Here is a 26,937-nt window from a genome sequence, read left to right on the forward strand (position 1 = left end):
TGTTATTTTTGAGTTGAAAAATTCACATTTAGAGAAGATAAGTAGCATTAATACTGTAGATCACAGCAGCTCACCCTTTCAGTCCCCGTTTCTGTTAATTAGAAATTCTTCCTACCACAAGAAAGTTCTGGGATTGCAAGTTAGAAAAATCCTTTGGTGTTTTCTGCTGCTTTTCATGCCTTTCAGGGCATGTTCCAAAACTCTTTAGGTTTAGACTAGCCACAGATTATTGGATCAGGTACAGACTGAGAGTGGGAGGGAGGAAGGGATGGCGGGATGGCGGGAGGGATGGAGGGAGGAAGGAAGGGAGGGAGGGAGGGAGGGAGGGAGGGATGGAGGAAGGGAGGGAGGGAGGAAGGGAGGGAGGGAGGGAGGGAGGGAGGGAGGGAGGAAGGAAGGAAGGAAGGAAGGAAGGAAGGAAGGAAGGAAGGAAGGAAGGAAGGAAGGAAGGAAGGAAGGAAGGAAGGAAGGAAGGAAGGAAGGAAGGAAGGAAGGAAGGAAGGAAGGAAGGAAGGAAGGAAGGAAGGAAGGAAGGAAGGAAGGAAGGAAGGAAGGAAGGAAGGAAGGAAGGAAGGAAGGAAGGAAGGAAGGAAGGAAGGAAGGAAGGAAGGAAGGAAGGAAAAAGAAAAAGAAAGAGAGAAAGAAAGAAAGAAAAAGAAAGAAAGCAAGAAAGAAAGAAAGAGAAAGAAAGAAAAGAAAAGAAAAGAAAAGAAAAGAAAAGAAAAGAAAAGAAAAGAAAAGAAAGCAAGCAAAAGAAAGTCACTGAAGAGAAAGACACTTCACATTCTCTAAAAGGTACATGCATCAAATTAATAGTCAATAAACTCCAGCAAAGGAAGAGCAGCACAGTACAGATGTTCTGCATGTAATAGTTTGCTGCAGTTTTTCCTTTGACAAACATCCTTATTGCACTCGTCTTTTGAAGCACATGAAAGCAGCATTTAATGGAAATGGGTCCCGTCTAGCACACTGAGGCTGCTTCATCTGACAGCAGCCAAAGTGCCTCGTGGAAGGCAGTTTAGCTCCAAATTAGCTGTGCTTCTACGTTAAATACCAGCTTGCCTGAGAGATCTGTGGGAAGACTCCCATATATATCTGTAGTATTCTGAGCTTTGAAGCATATGTGCCTGAAAGCTGAGCTAGTCTCTGTTGAGATGAACAGTACAGTACTCCAGGCTTCATCACACACTAGAAATGGCAATTATAAAGTATTTGAACACAGCTGACAAGGCCCTCTGTTAAAATCTGTATTACAGTGAGTATGAGAGCCAAGAAAATCTTGGTAGTCTGTGCAGACACTGTCATAAGGAGGATCATATGAGTGGTTGATGGATGAACCAGGATTAGGCTGGAGCAATAAAAGAAATGTACATTCCCACATCTCAATCAAATCTATTCACAGTATAAATCACTGATTATTTATCTATCACAGCTGATCCTGGAGACTTGTAATGAAATTGGTGGTTTGGTGTGCTAGATACTGTACAGAAATAGAAAAAAACCCATGTATGTAGTCAAAACTAACTGGGATATTAACAAATTAAATAATGCCAGAGTCCTAGAGAGGAGAATGTTTATCAATTATGTTGCTAAATAATTAATTTGTGTCATGGTTTTGCCTAAGACCTTGTCTTGGGCAATTTCTGGCCATAGTTCAGCGTTTGCTAAATCACCACATTGTTCAATATCCTGAACATGAGAATGGCAGAGTAGAAATGTCCTGCCCACATTCAACTTTATGTACCTTCATCTGTGCTGCTTGACTGCAATAAAATGCCAAGCCACCTGCTTCATAAGGCAAATAGTTATGACAAGTTGTCTTTCAGCAGGCAAAAGTCTATGTTTGTGATCACTGGAGCCAGTCCAGCATCCTGAGGAAGTTCTGGCATCTCACTCCCACCTGAACCAACATTTGGAAATTTGTCAGCCTTTAGGATTTCACCCCTTCCACCCCAAGAGTCTGAATGCAGACCAGACCTGGCCAGGATCACTCAAAGGCCAGGCCTTGGCTGGTGCTCAAAGATACACACAATAAAGTGGGTATCCAGTTGCAATGTAAATTATAACTTTTTAAAAGAGCCTACAGAAATAACAATCATGGCAAGGGCAAATGTTGAGTCAGAATGGATTCCCTGATAGATCACAACAAGAGGTAACGTGATGGAGGAATTCTGTTTTTGGGTTTCATTCTAATGCTCCCCAAGGAGTTTTTCCCTGCCAGATTTCCAGCTGACAGTGTCTCCTGTACTGTCTCAGGGTAGTCACCACAGACATTTTCCATGGCCAAATATCTTTCAAAGCATCTGACAGAGCTGGAGAAAAATTCCAAGGGATTTAACAATACAACAGGAGGGAATTTGCCTGAAAGATAAGGTAAAAAAAATCAGAAAAGAATTGAAGATTCAGCTTGTCCCTTAGTTATAGTGGTTGACTCCTTGAGACCATCATCTTGGGACATTATCACTCTCCTAACCTTGGTGAAGTCACCAAGGTGACTTAGTCACCTTAGTCACCTTAGTCATGAATTAAATTTAAAAATGGGCATTTGGAACTTCCTGGTGCATCTCTATAACTCCTGTTACCCTTGTTTGATCCCTTTAACAGCTCTACTCACATTACACCTCCATAACACACAGAAAATGCCATTTCACAATGAGCTCAAAGAATAAATATTTAGAATCTGAAGCCCTCCAATCCCTCAGGAATTTGTTTTCTGAGCATCTCTGTGTGAAATTTTTCTGGAGTTAGACACAATGTTTATGATTAAGATGGATAATGAATTTAGGCTTTCTGAAGTCCCTTTAAGTTATGAGGACCCCCCGAGGTCCTTAAGTGGCACTTACTTGGTTGCTTTTAATTGCAATATGATTTTTTCTGACTGTCCAGGGCTCACCCAAGTGCAGGTCCTAGAGGGATGTGCAACCTTTTCCAATCTGGCTGTCTCCAGCTCAGGAACAAACTGGAGACTTGTGTTCACAGTCACATCACCTCCAGGTAAACCCTGTGTTCTGTGTATTCTTTGATTTGGTAAAATCAAAGCCCTACAGGTGGCCTGAATTTATAAAAAAGGAGTTAAACTTTGTTTGAATGGGTGTAGCGATGCCAAACCTCTAACTAGTCTGAGTTCTGTTCCACATCCAAGTTGGCATTCCCCAGGCAGCAGGAGAGCTGGGTGATTCCTCTGCTATTCATGCAAGATCTCTCAAATCTAATGAATAAGTACAGAGAAGTATTGTCAGAAAAAGGTGCCTCTTTCTCCCTGGATTCCCTAGTATGTATCCCAAGCAATCAGATACTTAAAATCAGTTAAGTTGCCAGAGAAAACTTCTTCCTATAAACTGCAACCTCTCATTCCCTCTTTTAATCCCTGTTTATACTCAGACATTTTCCATCTGTGCTCCTGGCTATTTTCATAGTGCCTTTTCCTGACTTGCACCTGGTCACCTTTATGGGTGGTTGTGCACATTCAGAACGTGACTCCAGAACTGGGCTCTGCCAGGGCTCTCCTGAGAGCTTGTGGAGATGATGTTTGCACCTTCAGAGGCCCCTGAGCAGCTCAGTAAAGAGGAGGCAGGTGTGCTTATGCCGTCTTGAAATGCCAGCTGAGGGGGACACTGGGGACAAGGCCCCCTGTGAAGTCTGCCTTGGAAAATCCTCAAGATGTCTGCACAAGAGAAGCACGTCTGCAAGTGTTTGGGGGCCTGAAATTATCTCTAAATCTGTTTCTGAAGGCATAGAGAGGTCAAAGTGTAGGTTTCTTGTCTCAGGATGACTGATGAGGCAAGTCTGTAGAGAAGCAGGAACAGGTGTGGCATGCAGTCCAAGGACATATTAAGATATAGATGTAAGACCATGTGTAAAGTCTCTTTTATGGTATTGCATCCATCCATGTATTCATCCATGTATCCATCCATCCATCCATCCATCCATCCATCCATCCATCCATCTTCCTTTATATATCGATATATATGCATGGCTGTCTCTCCAGGCAAATACCATTGTAGATTATATAGATATATTATCTATCTATCTATCTATCTATCTATCTATCTCTCATGTCTTGCCTCATCCAGACAAAAACAGAGGGAACGAATACATCTGACTGGTGAAGTGGCCAAGTGGAAGGGGGTAATGAAAAAATCTAAGGAAAAAAAAAAGTTTGCAAGAATTTAGACTACCACCACAAGTAGCTCATCCAAATCCAGTGCTTCCCATGGCTTGGCAAAGGGAGAATTGAGGTGCGGGGAGCACTTGGAAATGGGCCTTTCAAGGGAGGGAGTTCTGTGTATTTTGAGCTGCCACATACATGCAGCTCCCACTACCTTCTCATCAGTGAGAGCAGATGGAAAGTCAGCACCTCACAAGATCTGATTCTTTAGGCTGGAAGCACAGCTTAATGAAGTGTGTTTAGAAACCTGTTTCAGGGAAATCCCAAAATCTTTTTTTCTGAACAAAGGTCAAACAGAGATCCCTTTTCTGAAATACTTAGCCAGTGAGAGAGTTACTAAGGATTAATAAGAGAATCACAGAATGGTTTGGATTGGAAGAGATCTTCAAGATCCGTGAGTTTCAACTCCCCTTTGTTGGGAAGGGACACATTTCCGTTGGCCAGGATGCTCAGAGCTCCATCCAGGCTGACCTTCAACACTTCCAGGGATGAGTCAGCCACAGCTTCTCTGGGCACCCTGTGCCAGGGCTTAATATCTAATTTAAATCTGCCCTCTTTCAGCTTAAAACCATTCCCCCACATGGAGGATGTTTAGAGGTACCAATGTATACCGGCAGCTGAAGCACCTGTGCAGGTATCACCTGTGTAAATCGGATTATTCCACACTTTAAAGGTGCATTGCAAAAGTACACACCAAAGGCACAATCCCTTTTGCTCCTTGTAATTGGGTACCATGCTGGAGACAGCATAAAGGTTTTTACACTCCCAGATTCTTACAAAAGAGACTCACTTTAAGAAATTAAACAATCAAATAGTAGATGTTTGTGATACATCTTCATCAACCAGTTGCTCTATGCACTTAGCCTGGCATAATTCACTGTTTGGAGACAGCTCAGGAGGTGCAGCTGATGTCAAATGCAATAATCCCAAATGTTTTAGCTGTAGTTCCTGGGGAGAGCAGACTATTCATAGCACTACTGCATCATCCTGCTCCTTGTTTTACAGTAATATTCCCTTCACTGATATGGATCCCAATGGGTTTGATACATCCACTTTCCCTTTAAACCAACAGCATCCTACTCATGGACTATTAGAGAAGAGCAAAACACCTTTAAACACCTGTCTGTGTAGAGTCCTTGATACCTGAGAGATTTCTTCTCTCAGCTGAAGTTCATATGTGTTTGTACCTGCAGGCAGATTTCTCCCAATTGGAGCAATGCTTCCCACCTTGTTCTGATGCAGCTCAGCTTCATTCAGGTGGACAACACTGACACAAATCTAATTAGTTTCTGCTTAAAATACTTACAGCTACTTACCCTGGTCTCCAAGCCTCCATCTGACAGCATTTCTGATTTTTTTTAATGAATTGATGAAAAAAAAAGGCTTTTAGATTTTTATTAAAAGCGGAACTCAAATAAAAGAAATATGCATCCATCAAAATGTTTAGAACTGTGGGGTTAGGACCAATAATGAGTCAGGTAGTAAGACATATAATGAGTTGATGTGCTAATCCACATCCTTCAAGGAGGTCTACAGAGAGTACCAGGGCCAGTTTTCCTAAACTCTTGGCCTGCCCAGCACATCTGCATTCAGAACTTGTTTTGGAAATAATTTAGGGAATCAAAACCTCTCTCTATTTCAAAAGGGCAGTACTAATCCTCTTCCAGTCCTTGCAACTCAGGTCTGAGACCCAATGAACTCTTGAACACAGAGACTATGAGCAGTGCCTGGCTTGATTCTGCCATTTAGAGAAAATTTTAGATCCTCTGGGTGCAGAGCATTACCCAGAGCTTCTGTCTTTCAAGAGTCAAAATATTTACAGTGCAACAGCAAAGACACTGACATTTTTTATTTATAATGTTCATTATCAACGTGGAAAATATTAACAAGTTAACTGGGAGTTTTCTGATCATGGATTTAATCTTCATGCTGGTGAATATTTCTGGGTTCCTCCTAACTGTTATTGATTATGATTCAGGTATAGCCTGTAAAAAAAATCAGTATTAAGAACTGTCTTATTCTGTCTTATTAGAACTGGTTTCTGTTGCAGAAAATATGCATTTTTTTCTGTAGGGGCCTGATCTGTCTGGCCTCAGAAGCAGATGTATTGTGAACGTATTTTCTGGGGTTTGTGTCAGTTAGACAAATTCATAGAAGAAATATTAAGTACTGTTGAATGCAAAGAAGCTGTTTATGCTCCAGGTAGCACTGAAAGCTTTAAACTTAGCTCGTAGAAATATTGTTACACGTTTGGGCTATCCTGGTACTCAGTCCTAAATAAATATTGTCCATTAATGTTGGATCTGTCTGGAGATAGATGGATTTGTGGTTTGTCCCTGAATGCATCCTTAACAGTGGCATCCCTGTTAAAAAGCTATAGGGTGGTGTTTCAACTGTGAAATTGCTGTCCTTGCTTTTGTAATAAACTGTCTGCTTTAAATTCTCAGGGGTAAAGTTCACTGTGCTCTCCCAGCCATTTTCCACCTTCCCTGTGCTCATGAGAGCCAGGGCCAGCATGATTCTCGTTGTCATACTGGGTTCAGCAGCATCTGCATTCATCATTGTTCTTTCATTCTGCTGGTTCAGGAAGAGCAAAAGCCACAGTAAGTTGGAAATATCCACAAAAATTTATACTTGCAGACTCCTTATTTTGTTTAACAAATCCCCAGAGAGGCTACAATGGGTTTCAGACAATAGAACCCAGAAAAAGCTCTGGGATGTTCAGTAATTAGGATATAGTTTGTAGTTTATGAAGAGACAACAGTTGGGCTTCAATAGTCAGTGTGGGTACTTTCCAACTCAGAATATTCTATAATTCTATGATAGTTCAAGGTTATTCCTATAAAAGGTGTGTGAGTCCAGACAGATATTACAAAAAGTTTCTTCTAGGAAAGGATTGTTAAGCACTGGAACAGGCTCCCCAGGGTAGTGGTGGAGTCACCATCCCTGGAAGTGTTTAAAGGTGAGTGGACATAGCATTTGGTGGCATATATATATTCAAGCAATTTGCTACTATATATTCAACAATATGTTCAATTTTTGCTTGAATTAATAATTTCTGCTGAGCAGAGGATGTGCTGAGGGTGATGTGACAGTGTGTTTCATTGCAGAAACAAGGGCTGAACGGCCTCATCTACCACAGAACAGCACCAAGAGACCCAGTGAGCAAGCACAGCCTCCTGCAGCTCCCACCAAGCCTCACTACAATCAAGGACCAAATAAAAGTGGAGTGACTGTAGCAGGAGGTGAGACTGCAATTCATAAATTATTGGATACCAAAAGAGTCAGTTAATGTCTTTTAACATGTTCAGATGTTCCCTGGGAAGTGATGGAGTCGCCATCACTGTAAGTGTTCAAAAAATGTGTGGCAGCTGGAGAGAGGTTTAATGGTGAATACAGTGGTGCTGCCTTGGTGGTTGGATGCAATGGTCTAAAAGGTTTTTCCAACTTCAGTGATTCTGTGATTCTATAGGTTTGTATAGGATCAGTGGCACAGTCTCAAAATGTCTATATCTTTATTGCCTTCTCCTTCTCCTCCCTGACTTTTTCCTTTGTCATTTCATCTCCTTTAATACAGATGGGGTGAATTCCCAGCTACAGTGAAGGCAGCTCATGCTGTGATTCTGGGGTGTCCTGTGCAGGGACAGGGACTGGATTTCAGTGATCCATTTGGGTTCCTTCCCCACAATCCAGGACATTCTATGATTCAATGAGCCCATGATTTCTCCCAGTGTTTTTGGAGTAGGGCAGGGACCAATACTCCTGGCATCCCCACATGCCTGGAGGAGCAGGGCTCCTCCCTGCCCACATCTCCAGGTGGTGGAGGGGGTTCAAAAGCTCTGGGCAGGTTTGCAGGCTGTGAAGGACTGTGAGTTACACTGGAGGTAAGAAACCCACCCAGGGCTCATTTGCACGGTCCTGTGAGTCCAAACCAGCAGCCCAAAGCAGCTCCACTCCCACCCACGCCACCCTGTGTCCCACTTTACTCCCCAGGGTCCAGCCACAAACAACCCTTTCCCCGCACACTTTCTCCAGACTTGTCCTTTCATCATCTTCTGATCAAACCCGACTTCTTCTGAGGTCACGGAAAAGCAGACAGCCCCGGGGGCATGTGGCTGGCAGCACAAAGCACCGGCTTCCTTCTCTGCAAGTGTGAAATGTTCTTACAGTAGTTGAGGGCTTTTTTTTTATCTCACCTGCCAACAGCACAGATCTAAGGGCATTCGGGTAACCCTGATGAACCCCCCATTTACTCTGTTTTGGGAATTTCTTTTTCCTCCTCCTCACTGAAGCCTGTGGATTACATAAGAGGCAGGAAAAGGCGAGCTGGAGTTTTATCTCCTTTTAATTAGTGTCTATCACAAAAGCAGAAGGATAGAGAGAAGGAGAGAGGAAATTCTGCAGTTTATGTGTTTTGATATTTGCCATACTCTTCCAAAACACAGCATTCAGCTGTGTGCCTTAGGACACATATCTGCTATAAATTCATTTTTTATCTAATTTGTCTGAGATCTAAGCTTCCTGTGGAGGTCTGAGATCAAAGGATCTGATTCTGTCTGATGTCGGCTCTGACACATAATGCGTGCTGACTTAGTTCTGTCTATAAACTCGCAGTGGGAGGCTGCCACTCTCCCTTGGCACCTTTACATAGTGAACTTTCATTTTGGCTTGGGAGGCTGACAGGTACAGCGTTGATTGGAGCCGTCGTGTAAATAATTCATGGGAAGAATTTTTTTTGTCAGGAAAAGGCAATCCAGCCACTTAGAGTCTTTTAGGAATAGTTGCAAGACAAAAAGATTCCCCAATATGTTCAAATCTAAACAAGGATAACAATATCTTAAGTGAATTTAATATATATGACTTGGAAACATCTAATGTTTGATTCACTTCTATTTAAAGTGCTGTTGGTTTTGGAGAGAGAGAGAGAGAAGAAATCAAAGCATCACTCTTTTTGTTTAGCTTCTGCTTTGTAGCTCTTCCACTCATAAGAAATATCGCTTTTCTAACAAAATTAAGTGTTCAGGGCCTTTATTTATCATTCACCACAGTAAGACTTGCAAAACAGAGATTTTCTCATTGATGGGTGCTTCTAGAGTGCAAAGTCCAGTGGATCAAGGGCCCTGGATATTGTACCAAAAGGGGCACCTGAGGATGAAGATGTGGGAGAAAACAATATGCACAGTTATGCAGTACAGCAGGGAGAAGGGATCAAGACATTGCCTTGCCTAACCTTGGTCTAACAAGAAAAATCTCCTTCGCTTCTTGAAATTATCTCTCTCTTGCATTGAAGAACTTTTGATGGACTAAGGCACTGTTAACAGAACACACCTGGAGGTGCAGAAACATATTGTTCCTTTTTCTTTTTGCAGTTTAGTCTGGTGGTTCAACAGAGAGCTTGTATCCTCCTACACCTTACATTTCCAGCTTCAATTTTCTGTCCTTTCTCAGAACCTTTTCAGAATGGTACCTGACTGATTCTTATTCTGAACTCCTTGGACATCTTCAGCTAGAAATCGCTGTGTGTTCCTGAAAATGTTATCCCAGTCTGTGAACTGGGTCTCCCCTTCTGGCTCCTAGATTGCTCAGATCAACTCCTCTTCCTTCCTTTCTACCAGTTTGCCATTATCGCTTTGTTTTAGAAAATTTCATCAGAATCAATTTCAGTTTAAATTCCAAATAACCAGTAGAAACACTGAATATCTTCCATTTCAGTGGTAGAGTCTGGTACTGCCACACATCCCCGAGAATTATTTCCCATATATAATTTCTGCCTGAGCTCTTTTATCTGGTATGTAATCCAGTTAATCATATGCTTTCATGATATTGAATAGTTTGTATTTAATGTTTAAAAATCAGGACTCTCAAGGCAGTACTTCATCCTTGAAACTGCTTCTATCCAGAAAACTTGTAGCCTTTTCAATTGATTCAAACTTGCTTGAAAAACCTTTTTTCCACCGTTGATAATGGCACCTTTGAAGATGAGAGAGTCAATAAATCTCCAGAACTAACATGAAGCTTTGGTATAGGAGATCATAGCCTTATTATCTTGTTTATGTTTCTAAAGATGAAAATTGAACCTGATGATGTATGTAATTTGTACCTTAAATCAGCCAACTACCTAAAGTTAAAGCCAGCTTAAGAAGGAAAAGTGCTAAACATAATAGAATGTCTGACTGCTGAAATTTTGGAAACAACTTTCTGGTGGATTTCCAAAAGGTACAACCCTGAAATTTAAATTTATGAGTAGAAAAAAACAGCCTTTAACAGAAAAAATGAGCACAAGCATGAAGTCATTGCCAGAGATGTCAGAGTTCACGTTGGTCAAGGAGTGTCTGCACAACCTTTCTGAAACATGATTTAATTTTAGGTGTTTTTGTGAGAAGCAGGGGGGGTAATCAATGACCCTTTATGGGTCCCTTCCAATTTGAGATATTCCATGATTTAGCAAATATAGTTCCAATTAATGAATTACAGGAAATGCAGAAGAGAATGAATCTGAGCAAAAGATCCAAGCAGCTATGAGGCTGAATGTCACAGGCTGTTAAGGGTTAAACTGAAAGGACAAACTTAAATCATCAGAAGTGGTAATGATACATTTTCTGGCATTATTTGTGCTAAAGACCTATAATGTGTGCTGATAAATGGACTAAAAAAATCAGATTTTGTCCACTAACACATGACACATTGACCAGAACTAGTTCTGGATTTGAAATGAGTATTAAAGGTTTGGGTGTAGGCTGATGGCATTTTTTTTCATGGGGGAAGGAAGAGGATTACAAGAAAACTATAAATGTTTTAGCATCCACATGAAGCTACAAATTAGGCTGCCAATCATGGCACTCTGTCAGCTCCAAAATTATCTGCTATGTCACTACAAGAGACCCTGCCTCTGTTATTGACAACCATTTGATAGATAAGGATGCAAACATTCCCAAATGAAAAATGTATTATCCTGTATATTTACCTTTTCCTGCATCTTTCCTTTGTCATTTTAAAAAAACAGCATTGCAGGTTACAGGCTCTGCCTTGAGTAGGACTCAAATGTCAGAAATACAAAGTTCTACCCTAAGTTACAGCCTGTTTCAGAAACGGATGATGCATTTTATGGGTGTGTATTGTTAAAATACTATTAGTCTTAGCAATACATAGCTTACTAAGAAACTATATTCTATACAATTGATCATTACACATTTATTAAAACATTTTCTTAATGCTGGAGATGCTCTAGCAGCTGTTAGTGTGTCAATAAGCACAAACCAGCTGGGCTTGGGGCAGCCACAGCTTCCCTGGGCAACCTGTGCCAGGGCCTCACCACCCCCACAGGGAAGAATTTTTTTCCTAATCTCTAACCTAAATCTCTCCTGTTCAGTTTAAAACTCTTTCCCCTTGTCCTATCATTGTCCGCCCATGTAAAACGGGGAAAAAAATATTAAAAATGTATTGATGTCTTTAACACACAATAAAGGTATAAAAGGATAGTATCCATGAAGGTGAGGGTCTCATAATTATTGTGAGAAACAAACAAGTCTTGTTTTCGTAGATATGGAAGGAAGTGGAGCAATGAGAGCTGCCACAGGACATGCAGAGGAGCTGAACCTGCAGCCCTGTGAAGCCAATTCAGCAAGAAAGCCAAGCACTGTCCAGCCCAAGACAAGTGACAGACACACCTTTCCCTCAGCCAGGAAAAGTGACAGTCACCAACAGCCCCGTGGAGAAAGATCTCCTGGTGACTCTGAGGAGCTTCAGCAGCCAGCAGTCCCCGGATGCTCCAGCCAGGAGGAAATGCCCCAACCTTCAGCTGGGTACAGCCAGGAAAGAGAGAAGCCCGACAGGATGCCCCAACCCCAGAACGATGTCAGAGAGTGCGTGGCCATGGTGGCAGCAGAGGGGTGAGGCAGTGATGGGAGGGGGTGAACAACTGCAGTCACTGTGGGGCTGAGCCTTTTGCCTCTGTGCTCAGAGAAAACCCTACAGGTTTGTGGGTTTGTTGTGGTTTGTGCCCAATGGGATGGGTGACCACATGGCCACGTGGGCAAATGGTCCTGCAGCCAACTTCGAGGCTCTTTGATGCTGACCTTTCTTGGCTTCCAAAATGGGGTGGCTGCATCCAAACTGCTCTTTGAGAACAGTTCTCCTCACTACTCCAAAACTCTCTTCAGGAGTTGTTTTGGGGAGTGCTTATGGGATCAAAAGCAGTAAGGGATCAGCCTAACTCCACAGGGTTTCTGACACTGCAATGTTCTAGCATGGATGTAGTCTTAGTGTCTCGAGCATTGCTGGTGATTATCAATATATGTAAATATATATAAATTTCCCATTTCTTCCAGCCATGCTTTTCGTTTCATTCAAAGAACCTTAGTATGTACACAAATATTTTCCTTTTTTTTACATTTATTCAACTTTCATTGTGGCTTGAGTAAGTGCTTACATAGTTCTCTACTTGAACCTGTTTTGTTTTGGGGATTTTGTTTGTTTTTTTGGTTTTGGTTTGGTTTGGGGTTTTTTTAATTTTTTTTTTTTTTAGATTAAAGTGTTTTACTGACTAAATCTTCACCATGGCATTGTTTTTTGACACCTTTAAATCACTGTCTTGTTATGAACATTACTCTTTATGGATGATAATAATAATAATAATGCTGATATTCTTCAGTTGCTCAGGGAATTCCTCTGTGATTTGCTTTACTGAGCTGGAAGATGAGGAACTTTATTATACCTTCTCTGTACCATAAAATTCTTGGTTGCAAGGTGTCCTGGTGGCACCAGATAAATTTATACTCCTTTGCAGAAAAAAACTACTTGATCAGGAAGATGAGGTTTCTGTCTGGATCAGCAGTGAAAGAGAAGGTGAGAAACCTTGATTTGGAGAAAACTCAAACCACAAACCAATTCTCTTCAAGCTGAAGGAGTTAAGGTGCAGATTCTGTTCAAGCTGCTCAGTTTCCTGGGCACAAAAATAGATTCACAATCTTTGGCTTCTGCACTCTGCTGTCTTTATAATCATAATTTGGGGGTGAAATTAGACTGACTGCACACTGAGCTAGGCTTCTTGTTGAGTGAATAGGAGTTTTTTTGGTTTAAGACGCCTGTGGATGAAGATCTTATTAAGTGCAATGGATCAGCATTTCTGACCTCTTCCATGTTTTGGGAAAGCCATTTATTACATTATTTTCTGCAGAGACCAAAATATTATTATTGGGTAGATCCCTAAGGATCACGATTCAGGGTCTGAATAAAAAGTTATAGCTTTTAAAGACATCCATTTCTGGTGAAATTATTGGGAAACCCTTCCTTTTCTCCACAGCTGATACCCAGTTTCAGATGCTTTCACATGGCAGTAGAGGCTTCCCTCTGCAGAAATACAATTCCTCCATTCCATGAATTCTATTTCCCTTCAATGTTTCTACTTCCAGCAAGTCACTCCATCACATCCAACCAGTATAAAAGAAAATAATATATAATTATACGTGTCAGAATGCCAGAAAATATCATTAAATTAGTTATATGAAAATACTATACAAAAAAAAGAATTATTTTTGGGGAAAAAGTCAGATATACTGGAAATAGTTAAGGGTTTAAATTAATCCTTTAGCGCATAATCCTTGAATTTATCCATACTTTGTTTGCAGAATAAGTAATGTCTTGTATAGCTGGACCTCTAATAGAATGAACAGGGCTAAAATTCTTTAATTGCAGCATTTTCAACTGAGTGAGCAGTGGCACATGGGAAAGAAGTGGGGAGAAAGTGAAAACAACATGGTGAAAAATGGGTGCAAATATGCAACAAATCCTGAATAAATAACACATTTAGGGGATCTTTTGTATCAGAAAAAGAAAAAAAAGAAAAGAAAACCACAATGCTGTAGTGATCAGAAAGAAAGATGTGAATGAGACTCAGTGGTTGAAGAGGTTGAAGCCATTTCATGTCTAAACATAAAATGACATCTTTTTCCTAAAATAATTTGGTTTAGACTTACTGCCACAGCAATTTAATGAAATGGGTTCCTTCTGCTTTGTGGCACAGGGAGATCCAGATTTATTTTGAAATGTTTTCCATATATGTTTTCCATGAGACTGAGTTAAAATGCTCACTCTTAAAGGAACTGTGTGATTAGATGGGAAGTTTTGGCTGCTCCATCCCTGGATGTGTCCAAGCCCAGGCTGGATGGGGCTTGGAGCACCCTGGGATAGAGGAAGGTGTCCCCACCCATGGCAGGAGGTGGAACAGGGTGATCTTTGAGGTCCCTTCAAACCCAACCCATTCTGTGGTTCTGTGAACAGCCCCACCCAAACTGCTACAGAATGTCCTGGGCAAGGCAAAGAAGAGAAGAAATGTCTCATATCCACAGACAAAAACCTAATTTTCCAGTACTTTGAATGCCAGCTTGTCCTGAGGGGCTCTTGTTGTCATTGCTCTGTTGTGGTCAGTATTTTTAGTGATCCTGCTCAACTTTTGCTTCGAGTTCTTAATCCTTACACTACAATTAGGACAACAGTTGTTTCCATCTTTGCATGGGTGTTTTATGGATTAATTTTATGGATAAAATACATTCTGTATTCCAAAACCCAGGGTGGGGCCAGGGTAGGGATGCAGTGGAAGAAGGCAGAGGAAGAATCTACAGTGTGGTGTGTGGGTGGGTTAGCCATGGGATGTGGTGCCTTTATAGACTTGGATTTATCCAAGCCCTCTGGCTCAGCTCAGGGCATTCAGCTGCTGTCAAAGTCCATCTTCTGTGAGGACATAAAGAGACAACAAGCAGGATTTCAGCTTGGATTTTGGAAGGAGTCCGTGGGGATTTTGTGGCAGAGGTTCAAGCTCCAGCACAGCCCACACTCAGACCAGCTCTGTGAGGGACACAAAATATTTCCAGCAAATCTATTTGGGATTAACAAAGTGTAGCTTCCCCACACTGGACATGAAGGAAGCCTTCAAAGTACAGGAAAAATTAATAAAAAATCTATGGATCTGCCTGTGGAGTTCCATCCTCTGAGGCCCAAACTCTTTCTGGACAGTCATGTTAAATGTCAGTGAAATTTGACAAGTTTGGCTCTACTGAAGCCAATGGCAAAAATTTCATTAAGTTTGCTGGATTTGGGATTTCCACGTGGTAACCTTTTTCTGTAGTCCCATCTACAATACCTCTGAGTTCCTTTATTGATATAAATAAGAATATAACTGAAAGGATGCCTTACTTTTAACCGAGCTCTCCAGGATTTCTGAATTGCTAGACAATGTATGGTCAAAATTATTCTTCCTCCTTTTTTTTTTTTTTCCTTTTTTTTTGTGGGGGTGTTATTTTTTCCTCTTATGTCTGAAGTAGAAGAGTGCATTACAGACAAATTTGCCTAAGGCTTTGGGCCAGAGCTGATGAGACTTCATGAAGATACAGGAACAGGCACATGGATAGAAAAAAGAAAGCCTGTGAAAAATTAAAATGACAAGCCTGGTTAGGGAGCAGAGATAACTGGTGATGTAGTAAAATTAATTACAGTCTGGGTTGAAGGAATTGTGTGCCTAAGACAAAATTAAAAAAAAAAAAAAGAAAGAAAAACCAAATAACATCAATGAGATTATAAACCTTTTGATCATCTCTATATGGTATAACTTCCAGTCCCTATTTATTATGTTATTTATTATGACATTTATTTCTCTAGCATGAGAGGTATAAATGGCAAATAAAGGAGGCAAGTGTCCAGTAAGAAGGTTTTTCTCTGAGCTCTTGACTCTGCAAAGAATAACTTTATTAACAGTGAATTGCACTCAAAAAATATCTTCTCTGGACTAGGAACTGTGAGAGGAAACCTTCAGTGGATCAAGGAAGCTGCATGATTCAACACTCCAAGGGTGATTATGGACACTTACTGCTTATCCAGATTCACAGGTTTTTAGATACAATTTTTTGCAGTCATTATGCGTTTGCCAGAATGTGAAATAATTCCAGCTTTCTACCCACTGAAATGTGGGAAATGCTGGGTGATAATTTGTCGGGCAGCATTATTTTGCAAGAGCAAAAGCCAGATATCCCAAAGGATGATTCCAAGATTCTGGAACACACTAGCAAAGCGGGATTTCTCTGGTGTAAATAAGGACTGTGTTTTTGGGGGAGTGGGGACAGGAGGTAGGTGCTACCTGAGGTACAAAACTTCCCATATTGGGTGACGTGATGGGCTGCAGTGAGGGACACTAAAGCTCCAGGAAGTCTGAGGCCAACCTTGGAAGAATATTTCAGAAGTACCAGAGCTTCTTTTCCCTGGCTCAAACCTCTGTGTGCAGGGCTGGAACTGCCAAGGAGCTGCCAACAACCTTCTCTTCTCTCACCAAAGCATTTCAAAATTTTCAGTTTTTATAGAACAAAAAGTGAACTACAATGACTCTGTTATTAGTGAGTTTTCCAAAAAGGAAAATAAAAAGACACAGAAAAATTTTTATTTTTTAATGGAAGTTGAAATGTCTGTTGGAGGAGGGTCATTAGGAGCGGTATTTATGCTCTCCTTTTGCTTTCTTTTTCTTTTCTTTCCTCTTTTCTTTCACAAAAAGGAGAAAAACAATGGGGAAGAACTAGCAAAGAGGAAAATAAAAGTAGTTTGGAAGTAAGGCCATGACAGAAGGCTCCACATAAGCAAGGTCAGCCTCTGAACAGTTTCCATATTGTGTTAGACCTGAGGGCTACCAGTGTTGGATACTTGGGGACGAATGTAAGAAAAAGGAAAATATGAAATTAGCCCTTCCTGGATTTTATTTTTAGCAAGAAGAGACTTCTGGGATTGTTGGTTGCTCCTAATGACTTATTATCCTTGAACTTTTTTTAGAATTGTAGCACTAATATAATGTTAAACTGAATTATCTATATCCATGTGGAGGGGGAAAAAACAGAAAAAAAAAGAAGAAAAAAGAAAGAAAATTTAAAAAAGCAAATTATGCTTTTACTTTAAGTGTCCTGCCTGGTATTTTGAAGTTGTTTGTTTTTTTTTTGGTTTTTTTTTTTTGTTTTGTTTTTGGTTTTTTTTTTTTGTTTTGTTTTTTGTTTTGGTTTGGTTGTTTGTTTTTTGTTTTGTTTGGGTTTTTTTTTTTTTTTTTTTTTTTTTTTGCATAGCATATAGGGAGTAATACATATTCACCTTGCTTTCCAGATGTACCACACATTCTTCATCACTTTCCAAGTCCTGTGGGAGTCCTGTGGGATTCAGGCACCTGATTTAAGATTCAGCTGAACAGATAAAGGGTAATACAGGAAGAGAAGGAGAATACTGAATCCTCCTGCAAAAAAACCTCTTTATTTGTGCAGTTAAACCTGTGGCATGTAGGTGCTGACTGGCATCTTGACCTTTGGTCCTCAACTAGAAACCCAGAGTCAGGTGGAAAAAAAGCAAACAGGGATGAAAGGGCTTAATAATAAACCCATGAACTTTAATTTTGGGAAGGAAGAAGAACAGAAAGCAGTGACACAGCCAAGACAGTGAAGTGAGAAAGAGTCTCTGGAGCAGCTCTGTGAAGGATGGACTCAAGCCAGGTCAGCTTGCATTTGTCAGATACAGGAGCTGCACTCAAGCTGAGCACAGGGCACAGCCTAAATTCCCTGCTGCTTTGGGTGAGGGTCATTTCCTAATGGATCATTTTCCATACCTGTGGGTTGAATTAATTTGTGCTTTTTCTCCTGATGCACCTCTCTGTTCCAAAGTACATTAAAGATGAAGCTGGTGCCAAGTCTTGCAGCCGTCAAAGGGAGTGATGTTAAAAATATCCCACCCTTGCTCTCCCTTCCCAGACTGTCTCTCCGTGTCTAGGTGCTGACAAAAGTTATTTGTCGTATTCCCTTCATTTGGTGAGTGACAGGAGACTGGTGTCAAGTGAGAAAATGAAATGTAAATTTTATTAAACACCTTCTCATCTCTGTGTATCAATCCAGATTCCAGCCTAACACAGCAAATCAAATCCTGTCTTCACCAGGCCTGAGGGCACACAAAGAATCATTTCTCCTTAATACCATTCCATCCTGGTAAAATATTTTTCTGTTTAGTAAATGAAAATTTAAAATGCAAACCCTATTTTAATCCCAGAGAAAAGATGTGCATTGCAGGGAGAGGGATGCTGCGTTTGTTCTGTTCTGCCTTGTGCTTTCTTGTGTTTTCAGACACGCAAATGGTGATTAGCTGAAACAAAAATTACAAGTCCTTTTTAAGACTTGCCCATTGGGACTTTTTTATCTTCATGTCCACCACTAGGCTTAGAAGCTTACTAGTCCAGAGATGATTCAGTATCCACTTGTTTAATGTACAATTGCATGGTAGATTATATGATGTCCTGATGACTGAAACGCTATTCCCAAGTGAACAGCATCACAAGTTCATTGCTGTGGGTCTCAGTACCTCTATTTCTTTGAAAATGAGGCTTTTGCTCCACTGTGAGAGGCAAAATTGTTACCAAAGGAAATTTCAGCTGAGCAAAATCATGGCTGATTTGGGTCTTGGTATTCACAGGCAGAGCATAAAATAATTGGTTTCCTTTGGTAATGGGGAATATATTTATGGCTATTTATGTGTAGAGTTTGACATACAGGAGGTAAACCCTGAACACAACACAAATTTTTCTTTACTCCCAAGAGGTGGTACTGGAGACTATGTCCAGAAAGATTGTGGACTCCCCATCCCTGGAAGTGTTCAAGGCCAAGTTGCACGGGGTTCTGAACAACCTGGTCTAGTGGAAGATGTTCCTGCCCATGACAGGGGAATGGAATGAGATGAGCTTTAAGGTTTCTTCCAACCCAATCTATTCCATGATTCCATGATTCTATGAATATTTTTATTTAGGCTACTGATTAACCAACCCACCTACATTTCATCTACACTCATTACCCCTAAATATTAAAAGTTATGTGCCTAGACTGACTTGACTCTCCCTTTATTGTAGGTAATATCAGATATGGATCCAGGAGGGTGCTGCTTTTCATTTTTCATGCACAGCTATTGCAGGATAGGCTGAATCACCCTGTGCAAGAGCCTGTTTCTCTTCAGGTGTTACCTGAATAACTTAAATGACATAGTTGACTTCCAACTTTGTCCAGCCCTCATTTTCATCTTAACCCAGCTCAGCTTTTAGTTCCAGTGGAGTCTTTCACTGATCAGTCTGGAACTCAACATGAGTCATTTTCTGATGGAAAAAGTGCAGAAGTGCTGCACAAGTAGAGGTCCAGTGGTAATTTTGCCCACAGAAATTTGTTGCCTGCTCTTCCCTTGCCCTTTTTAGCAGGACCTCATCCGGTACCAGCTTATCTTGGAGGTGGGGGGTCCTGGAATTGCCTGGTTTCCCCACCTAAAGCAGTCCTAAGAGTTTACAGGAATTCAGGGCTTCAGCCTTCTCATAGACCCAGGAGCCAAACAGGTCAGTCAGAGTTCCCATCTTGCAGATCCTCCAAGAAATGCCTGCAGCACCTCATTTCAAGGAGGTTGAGGGTATATATAGTCACCAAAAATCCAGGAAAAAATTCTAAATAAATCTGAATTACTTAAAAACTATTATTTTAAATATTTTTATTTTAAAATTTTGATATCTGTGGTATTCTATTTTAAATTCAAATTTTCCCCTCCAAGAGAGATAGTAGACTCATGCTTTTCCCAGCATTTTTAGGAGGGAAAGCTATTCTGTTGTCCATGAATCAGGGATAATGATGTGAAGCAGGGAAGAGTTAAGCAACTCACTAAAGTTTGCACTAGAAGTAGAAAAGAAATCAGAAAAAAAACACCCATTTCCTTTGGCTATCTGTCCTGAGAAAGATTCACTACAGCATTTTGGTTATCTAAGTCTGTTTCAGAGAGGAAAATGAAGACAAGCAACACTGAAAAAGTAATGCAGGGCAAGACTTGCAGCTTATGAATTAGGCTGGATATCAGCTGTCCTCAGTTCAAGTCTGCATCCTGCCACCAATTCCCCTCTATGACCTTAGGCCACTAATTTAATGTCTCTGCCCCTCAGCTCCTCACATGCAAAATGAGAATGCTAATGCAGCTTTGCTCCCTCCCTCAGCCACTCTGCCCACTCAGGCTTCAGGCTGCACTGAGGCTCTTTCTAATTAATTATTTTCCAAAAGTGCAGCTCCATCCTGGCTTCCCAGTTGCCATTGAAACCATCCTTGAAACAAAAAGGTAAGAGTGATAGAAGTAATAGTGATAATAAGAGAGGTAGGAACAGAATTAGATATACAAATAGTAAAAGTAGAAATAGGAGAAATAGAAATAGAAATAGAAATAGAAATAATAGAAATAATCATAGAGATATGTTGGAGAAAACTATAGCAATAGTGGTAGTAATAGGGATAGATGTAGAGATAGATTTAGAAAAAGAAATAGAAGTAAAAAGTAGAAATAGAAGTAGAAATAGAAATAGAAATAGAAAGAAATACAAATAATAATGGAAATAGAAATAATAGTAGTGATAGTGTCAGAGAAAGATGGTAATAGTGATAGTAATAGGGATAGATATAGCAATAGAAATAGATTTAGAAGCAAAAGTGATAATAGAAATAAAAGTAGACATAGAAATAGAAATAATAAGGCCACCTAAACTGGATTCATTTGTAAGGTGTTGAGGGTTAAAGGGAAGAAAAAAGGGAAGAAAAAATGCAGTCCGTGCAGAGGAGCTGTCACGTCACACAAATTGCCAGCTTCCCTAATATCACCAATCCCTCCTCCGCCTCACCAAGTTAAATTCTCCCTGCCTCCAGGGAGGCGGCTTTGGGCCTCGGCTGCAGCTCCATCCACACCGGAGATCAGTCATTTCACACCGCCACTGGGCTTCCTCACTATTCTAACACAGAACCCATTGCACAGTATGACTAATAATGTTGGCTCTATGAAAGAATTATTTATATAGAGACTGAGAAAGGCCTCCCTGGATTTCCAGACAGGACAGTCTTGATTTGGAGAGAGCAAAGCATAAAAGAACTCCAGGGCCATTTCAGGCTGCCAGAGTCTCCAGGAGACAAGCTGACAATTGGTGCTTGAATTTGAAGCTGCAGATGCGTGTGCTGTGGTAAAGCCTCTTCCCTCATACCCTGGAGTCCCCTATCCTCAGAAATAAAGAAAGGACATATAGGGAATGCCAGTCAACACAGGCTTATGGAAAATAGGTCCTGCCAAACTAAATTGAGAGCTCTTTTTCTGATGAGATTACAAGTTCAATTGATAAAGACAGCAGTATTCAAGCAATAGGCATCTGTGAGGAATTTGACTTGCTATACTATGACCTCTTGATTACAGAACTGGGGAAAAATGCACAGAATTAACATGATGCCCATTAAGTGGATTAAAAGTAGGCTCAGAGCATCAAATGTGTTTATAGAAGCCAGTGCTGAACATGTCTGTTTGTAGTCTGGTCACAGAGGGATCAGGTTACCTATAAATAAAAAAGGTTAACTAAAAGTTGCCATTCTTACAATTGGTGATTGATTCTCCATCTTTCCGAGGATGATAAGTAATGTAAGAGGACAGATACCTTATGTTGTGTGACCAGAGGATCAGCCACGTGTGGATGCCCCATCCCTGGAATTGTTCAAGACCAGGTTGGACAGGGCTTGGAACGACCTGGTCTGGTGGAAGGTGTCCCTGCACATGGCAGGGAGCTGGAATGAGATCTTTTAAGTCCCTTCCAACCCAAACCATTCCAGTATTCAATGAAATGAGGTACATTTTGTTAGGACAGAAAAATTATACTTAAGGATATTTACTAGGAAGAGTTTCTGTTCTGACAGCTGGTGACTGAGAACAGCTTCTCATCATTATAGATAATCACTAACAATTATTTTTTTTGTCAGGATAAGGATCTTAAAAAGGAGCTAATGTTATTTTGCTTCATAGACAGAAAGATTTTAAATAAGAAGAGGTTGCTTTTATTCTAGGAATAACACAGTTTTTGGTTTAGGAGACTGCAGTGGCAGAAGTAGTTTAGAATTTTGTATAGGGTTCACAAAGGAAACACAGATGAGGAAAACACTTTGCTTGGCAGGAAACGAAGGAATTTTAAACCAGCTGAAAATCGAAACATGAATGGTGGGGGACTTAGAAAGAAGAAAGAGAGGATGTGTATAAGTTCACTCCTCATCCTGGGAAAGTTGTTATGGGTGGCGATGCCGCATCCTGTGACAGCAAGGGGAAGACAGGAGACCAGGAAAGGAAGCAGGGCAGTGAGGAACACCTCTGACACCTCCAGTCCTCTTTATTCATTCAGAGGTGTTTCAGCCCTCTAATATTAAGAAAATTCCCATACAATTCAGTCCTTCCTTCCTAATTGTGTCATGGTGCAAAGCCTTGGAGAAATAATCTTTGAAAGCTCTGACTCCATCGTCAGGAACCTAAGCCATGTTTTTCTTATGAATCTCGGGATCTGCTCCTCAAAGCATTCCCCTCAATGTGAGACAAGTTGTCAGTGAAAAAATAATGGGTGCAGCAGCACCCAAAGTCCATCCAAGTGTATGAGGTCCATTTTCCAGACATGTAGGGGTCTATGCCTGTGTAGGCGCATAGAGTCTAAAAGGTAAATGTGGTTAATTTACTACTTCTATTCATACAAACCCTCTTTCAAAGCCATGGAATCATTAGATCATAGAGTTCAGTTTAGTAACTCCAAAAATTCTGCTTCAAGCAACTTTTAACTTTTGCAAAGTTTGTGAGGACAGTGCGTTCTGTATGGATTATTTTAATGGGCAGATTGAAAACCTTGAGTTCAGGTGTAAACTTGCTTTTTAGATGATCTCCAGCTCTACTATGTGCAAATGGACAAAAATTGGAAAGGATCATTTGCATTAAGCCACCATATTTCTCTTCTGCTCTACCACGAGATGACACATATAAGCTCATTAATATTGCTTAATCAAATAGGCATGTTACAAGGATGATTACAGATTAGAATCATATTCCTGTGCTAAGATTGCTGCTGAGGCTAAGCCAGTACTGCTCTGATCTTAATCACCATAGATATTTCAGAAATAAAAAAAAACACCCTCAAAACAACAAGACTATCCTTTAAAACCACTGCACATACTCTCCTCCCACCTCTCAGGATGTTTGCTTTGGTGAGGCAAATATCCTTCATCTCAAGATTTATTTATTGGTTTATAATATTCCTGGGTTGCATAATAGAGAGATGTCTACTAATACTCTAGAGAAAGAGGGATTTCTCATGAATTTTATACACATGATTTCCTCTGGGAAGTGCTGAGTATGATACCTTCTGAAGGACTCTGGAAAATTCATGCAAATAAGGGAAAATGGATTCATGGCTCCAGCCTGCAGTTGTCTTGTGAGCAGGGCTTTGTGAAACAAAAGTACTGAGGGCTGAAAATGTGCACTCTTTCTTTACACACAATGGGCTGTGGTGCATTGCAAGGACTCACTGCTGCTTCTTGTGAGGTCACTGATCAAGGTACTCACAGAGATAAAATTCTGCTCCTTGACAACTTGTGAAAAATTCTGCTGCACCTTGCAATGGTTAAGGTGGGTTTATTTTGGACTCACAGCCACTAGAAGAACCTTCCAGCAGACCCACGGCCATGAGCACTGAATGTTTTATACACACTCTGCCTATTCCTGCTGATTTGGGGACCATGCAATTTCGTGTATAATTATACTGATCTCTCAGTGCTGCGTCCTGAGCTTGCATCTCCATGACCTGGCACCTTTGAAAGCTTCAGGACTTGCCTCATTCACACCTTGCCTGCTTGGACTAAGCTCTGCTGGTCAAAATACCTTTAATGCTGGCCTGTCCAGTCTTTCAGCACTGAAAATGCAACTTCAGTGTGCTTTCCAAACCAGAACATCCACGTTATCTTACAGATATAAATGAAATCACCCATGGTTTGGTGTAAGCAATGCAAGTAGAGCTAAAATGCATATATTTACTCATAGGCACAAACAAAAAGGGCACAAAAATCCCACAGTTGTGGGGTGACAGCATTAACCAGCATTTCAGACTTCTGCTTAGCACACAAATTATTTAAATTTCTCTGTAGGAAACAGGCTTTGAGTGTGATAGATCTGTCTCTACAGCTGGTGAAGGGTCTGGAGACTGTGAAAAGAGGTTGGAGGCAGGTGGGGTTCAATCACTTTGAGTGACATAACAAGAGGAAACAGCCTCAAGTTTCACCAGGAGAGATTTGCATTGGATGTAGGAAAAATTTCTTCACCAAAACACTTGTTCAGCCTAGGCACAGCTGCCCAGGGCATTGGTGGAGTCCCCATCCCTGAAGGGATTTAAAATTTGTGAAAATGTGGCACTTGGAGACGTAAGTAAGATTTTTCCTTTCTGACTTTTCCCTGACAACCAGAATTATTATAGAAGTTACTGACATTCCATGTTAGATCTCTAAATGATGATAAAATGATCCCTAAAGAATGACAAAAATTTAGACCTCTTTTTTTTTTTTTAATTGAAAATTAAATATTTAACTAAATTTTAAGTTTTCTTCCTCAAACACATTTGTTTTAAAATTTTCTATGGAAAATGCAGTGCCTTAAACTTTTAATGATCCTCAGAATACTGACAAATTTTTAAAGACCATTGACCAAAATTGTCTGTTTTCCAGACAAAAATTCTTCCTTGCTCTAGATAACTTTCCACTCGAATGCAAGGGCAGTAGAAGTCAGGGACTATGCACTGCCTGGGACAGGCACTCTTGGTTTGACTGGGAAAGGTGGAAATATCCTTTTATGAAAGAGAAGTTTGCTGTTACTGACAGAATTATTTCCACTCATATTGTGCCTGCTGAGTGCAGGTGTAATTGCTCTCATTTATTCATCTGAATTTTGTATGTCCACTGGGTGCATGAAAAGAAGTGTTTTGTCTGTCTTCCTTTCCCATTCCATGTAGGTCATAGAATCACTCAGGCTGGGAATGCCCTCTGAAATCAAGTCCAACTGTTAATCCAGCACTGCCAAGCCCAAAATTAAACCATGTTAATAGCAACCACATATAAATGTTTTTTTAACATTTCCATGGGCAGAAATGGTTGCATTTTTGGAGATATATTGTCAAGCTGTCCAAAATGATTGCTTATTTCTCCCAATCTTCTACAAAAGGGAAAAAAAAAAAAACAAAACACTGAGTGTTCTTTCAGAATGAATCATATTTCTACTTTTTGCTGTAGATTCTTCCAACTGAAAAATAATAAATGTACAGACAAGTCTTGAGCTTCTGGAGCAGAGCAGTACTTCCATATCTTTGGAAAAACAGGTAAAAACAAAGAAAAACTCCTACTGTATCTTTATGTTATTACAGGAAATATTTAAAAGAGACCATGAAATTTATAAGTGACAATTCCCATTGAATATTGCACAGGTGTTGTTGTGAGGTCAAAAATACACACCTGATACATTATTAGCTATAAATTTGAATGAGAAAAGACCAGGGATTTAGGGGGTTAGTCTGTGTAAAGATGCTGTATCCCCACATTTCATTTACTAATGGGCAAGTTGAAACAAACCCCAAGGTTTTGTCTCTAATAAGTCCTTAGAATCTTCAAAGACTTATCTCTTCAAGATAAACCCTGAGTTTTGCTCCATTTCACAAAATATCTTCTCATGGCTTGAATTCCTGTTCTCAAAATGCTGCCTGGAGACCAATGCAGTGGAGAAATATAAAATAGAAAAAAAGTAGAAATTCATATTCAGGACAAATAAGTGAATCCTCAGAGGGGTTAAGCAGGCACAGAGGAGCTCTTCAGATTCACACCAACCAAGCATCTGATGCCAAATATCACTAATGAAGTCACCAAGCCAAACAATGCACCCATCCTATTCCCTCATAATCATTCCAATGCCCCTCACAGCTGTTTCCAGCTGTGTCTCTGATCTCCTTGCTAAGACATTTAAATCTCCTGTTTCATTTGCATGGTTATCCAGTGAAATAGCTCCTAGTGTTTCTTTCCTTGTTTGCAAAACTGAAGAGAGGGGGGCAGAGGAAGGCGGGGCGGGGGGGGGGGGGTAAGGGGGGGATGTAGAAATATGAGGATTTATCTACATGCAGGGAAATTATTCAAATCTGACAACTTACTTTTGTTCCACGAGAGACTAGCTTGGAGGCTTGGACTCTCACGGGGGCAGATAGCCTTTTTTGTAAAGTCTTACCATAATTAGTATTGCATCCCATCTTGTTTGGCATCCAAGTGCTGTGCTGGATTTCCTTACGATGGAGCTGGCTGCACTAGAGGGACCATGACTTTGTTTTGTTGATGGTGTTGGTTTTGTTTTTTTTTCTAACCCATGAATAAGTTCTCAGGTCAGCAGATCAAGAACTCTGCAGGAAAACTCTCTGCAGGGCAGTTGGGCTGTGGAACAAAGAGCAAGACCCAGCAGAGAATAGGAAAGAGATGTCTTGTGATGAGGACAGCATAACTTGGCTGGTCCACATCAAAAATCCACTTAGCCTAGTGACTAAAAGTGTCCTGAGTGCCAAGGGAATAACAAAACAAGCAGGGCAGCAAAGGCTGGTGTGTGTCCCCAGTGTATTTCCCTACTCTCCTATGACTTGCAGCTCAGAGAAAGCTCATTTCTATTTAACATTCCTTGAGGATTTCTTGCCATTTATTTGTCCTGCTGTTTTTTATAACCCATGTAAGTTTTTAGTGTCTTCTTGATATCATACAGCAAAGAATGCATTAGTTTGCTGAAGTGTCCTTTGATAAAACAATCCTTTTGAATGTTTCAAAGCTGTCTCTTGAGCTATTTATTTTATTTCATAGTCCTTTTACTGTAAGAGAGTGAATGGTCTTCTACTGTGTTCCCTC

General features: G+C 40.5%; 1 protein-coding gene and 1 long non-coding RNA gene across 3 annotated transcripts in view; both read left to right on the forward strand.

The window, feature by feature from the left end:
• The window catches only part of PKHD1 (PKHD1 ciliary IPT domain containing fibrocystin/polyductin), a 238,029-nt gene extending 225,891 nt beyond the window's left edge, over positions 1 to 12,138 (forward strand). For both annotated transcript variants that reach the window (XM_068183209.1, XM_068183210.1), the window contains 4 exons: positions 2,887 to 2,994; positions 6,616 to 6,771; positions 7,279 to 7,413; positions 11,709 to 12,138. In XM_068183209.1, coding sequence (XP_068039310.1) covers positions 2,887 to 2,994; positions 6,616 to 6,771; positions 7,279 to 7,413; positions 11,709 to 12,061 — 752 coding nt within the window. In that variant the 3' untranslated portion in view covers positions 12,062 to 12,138. The remainder of the gene's footprint in view (positions 1 to 2,886; positions 2,995 to 6,615; positions 6,772 to 7,278; positions 7,414 to 11,708) is intronic.
• A 2,677-nt stretch (positions 12,139 to 14,815) lies between these two features.
• On the forward strand, positions 14,816 to 19,643 carry LOC137470164 (uncharacterized). The gene is made up of 3 exons (XR_010996921.1): positions 14,816 to 15,189; positions 17,297 to 17,388; positions 19,410 to 19,643. It is a non-coding gene; the product is annotated as an uncharacterized lncRNA (long non-coding RNA).
• Positions 19,644 to 26,937: the final 7,294 nt, after the last annotated feature.

Source organism: Anomalospiza imberbis, chromosome 3, assembly GCF_031753505.1.
Source record: "Anomalospiza imberbis isolate Cuckoo-Finch-1a 21T00152 chromosome 3, ASM3175350v1, whole genome shotgun sequence".
NCBI lineage: Eukaryota > Metazoa > Chordata > Aves > Passeriformes > Viduidae > Anomalospiza > Anomalospiza imberbis.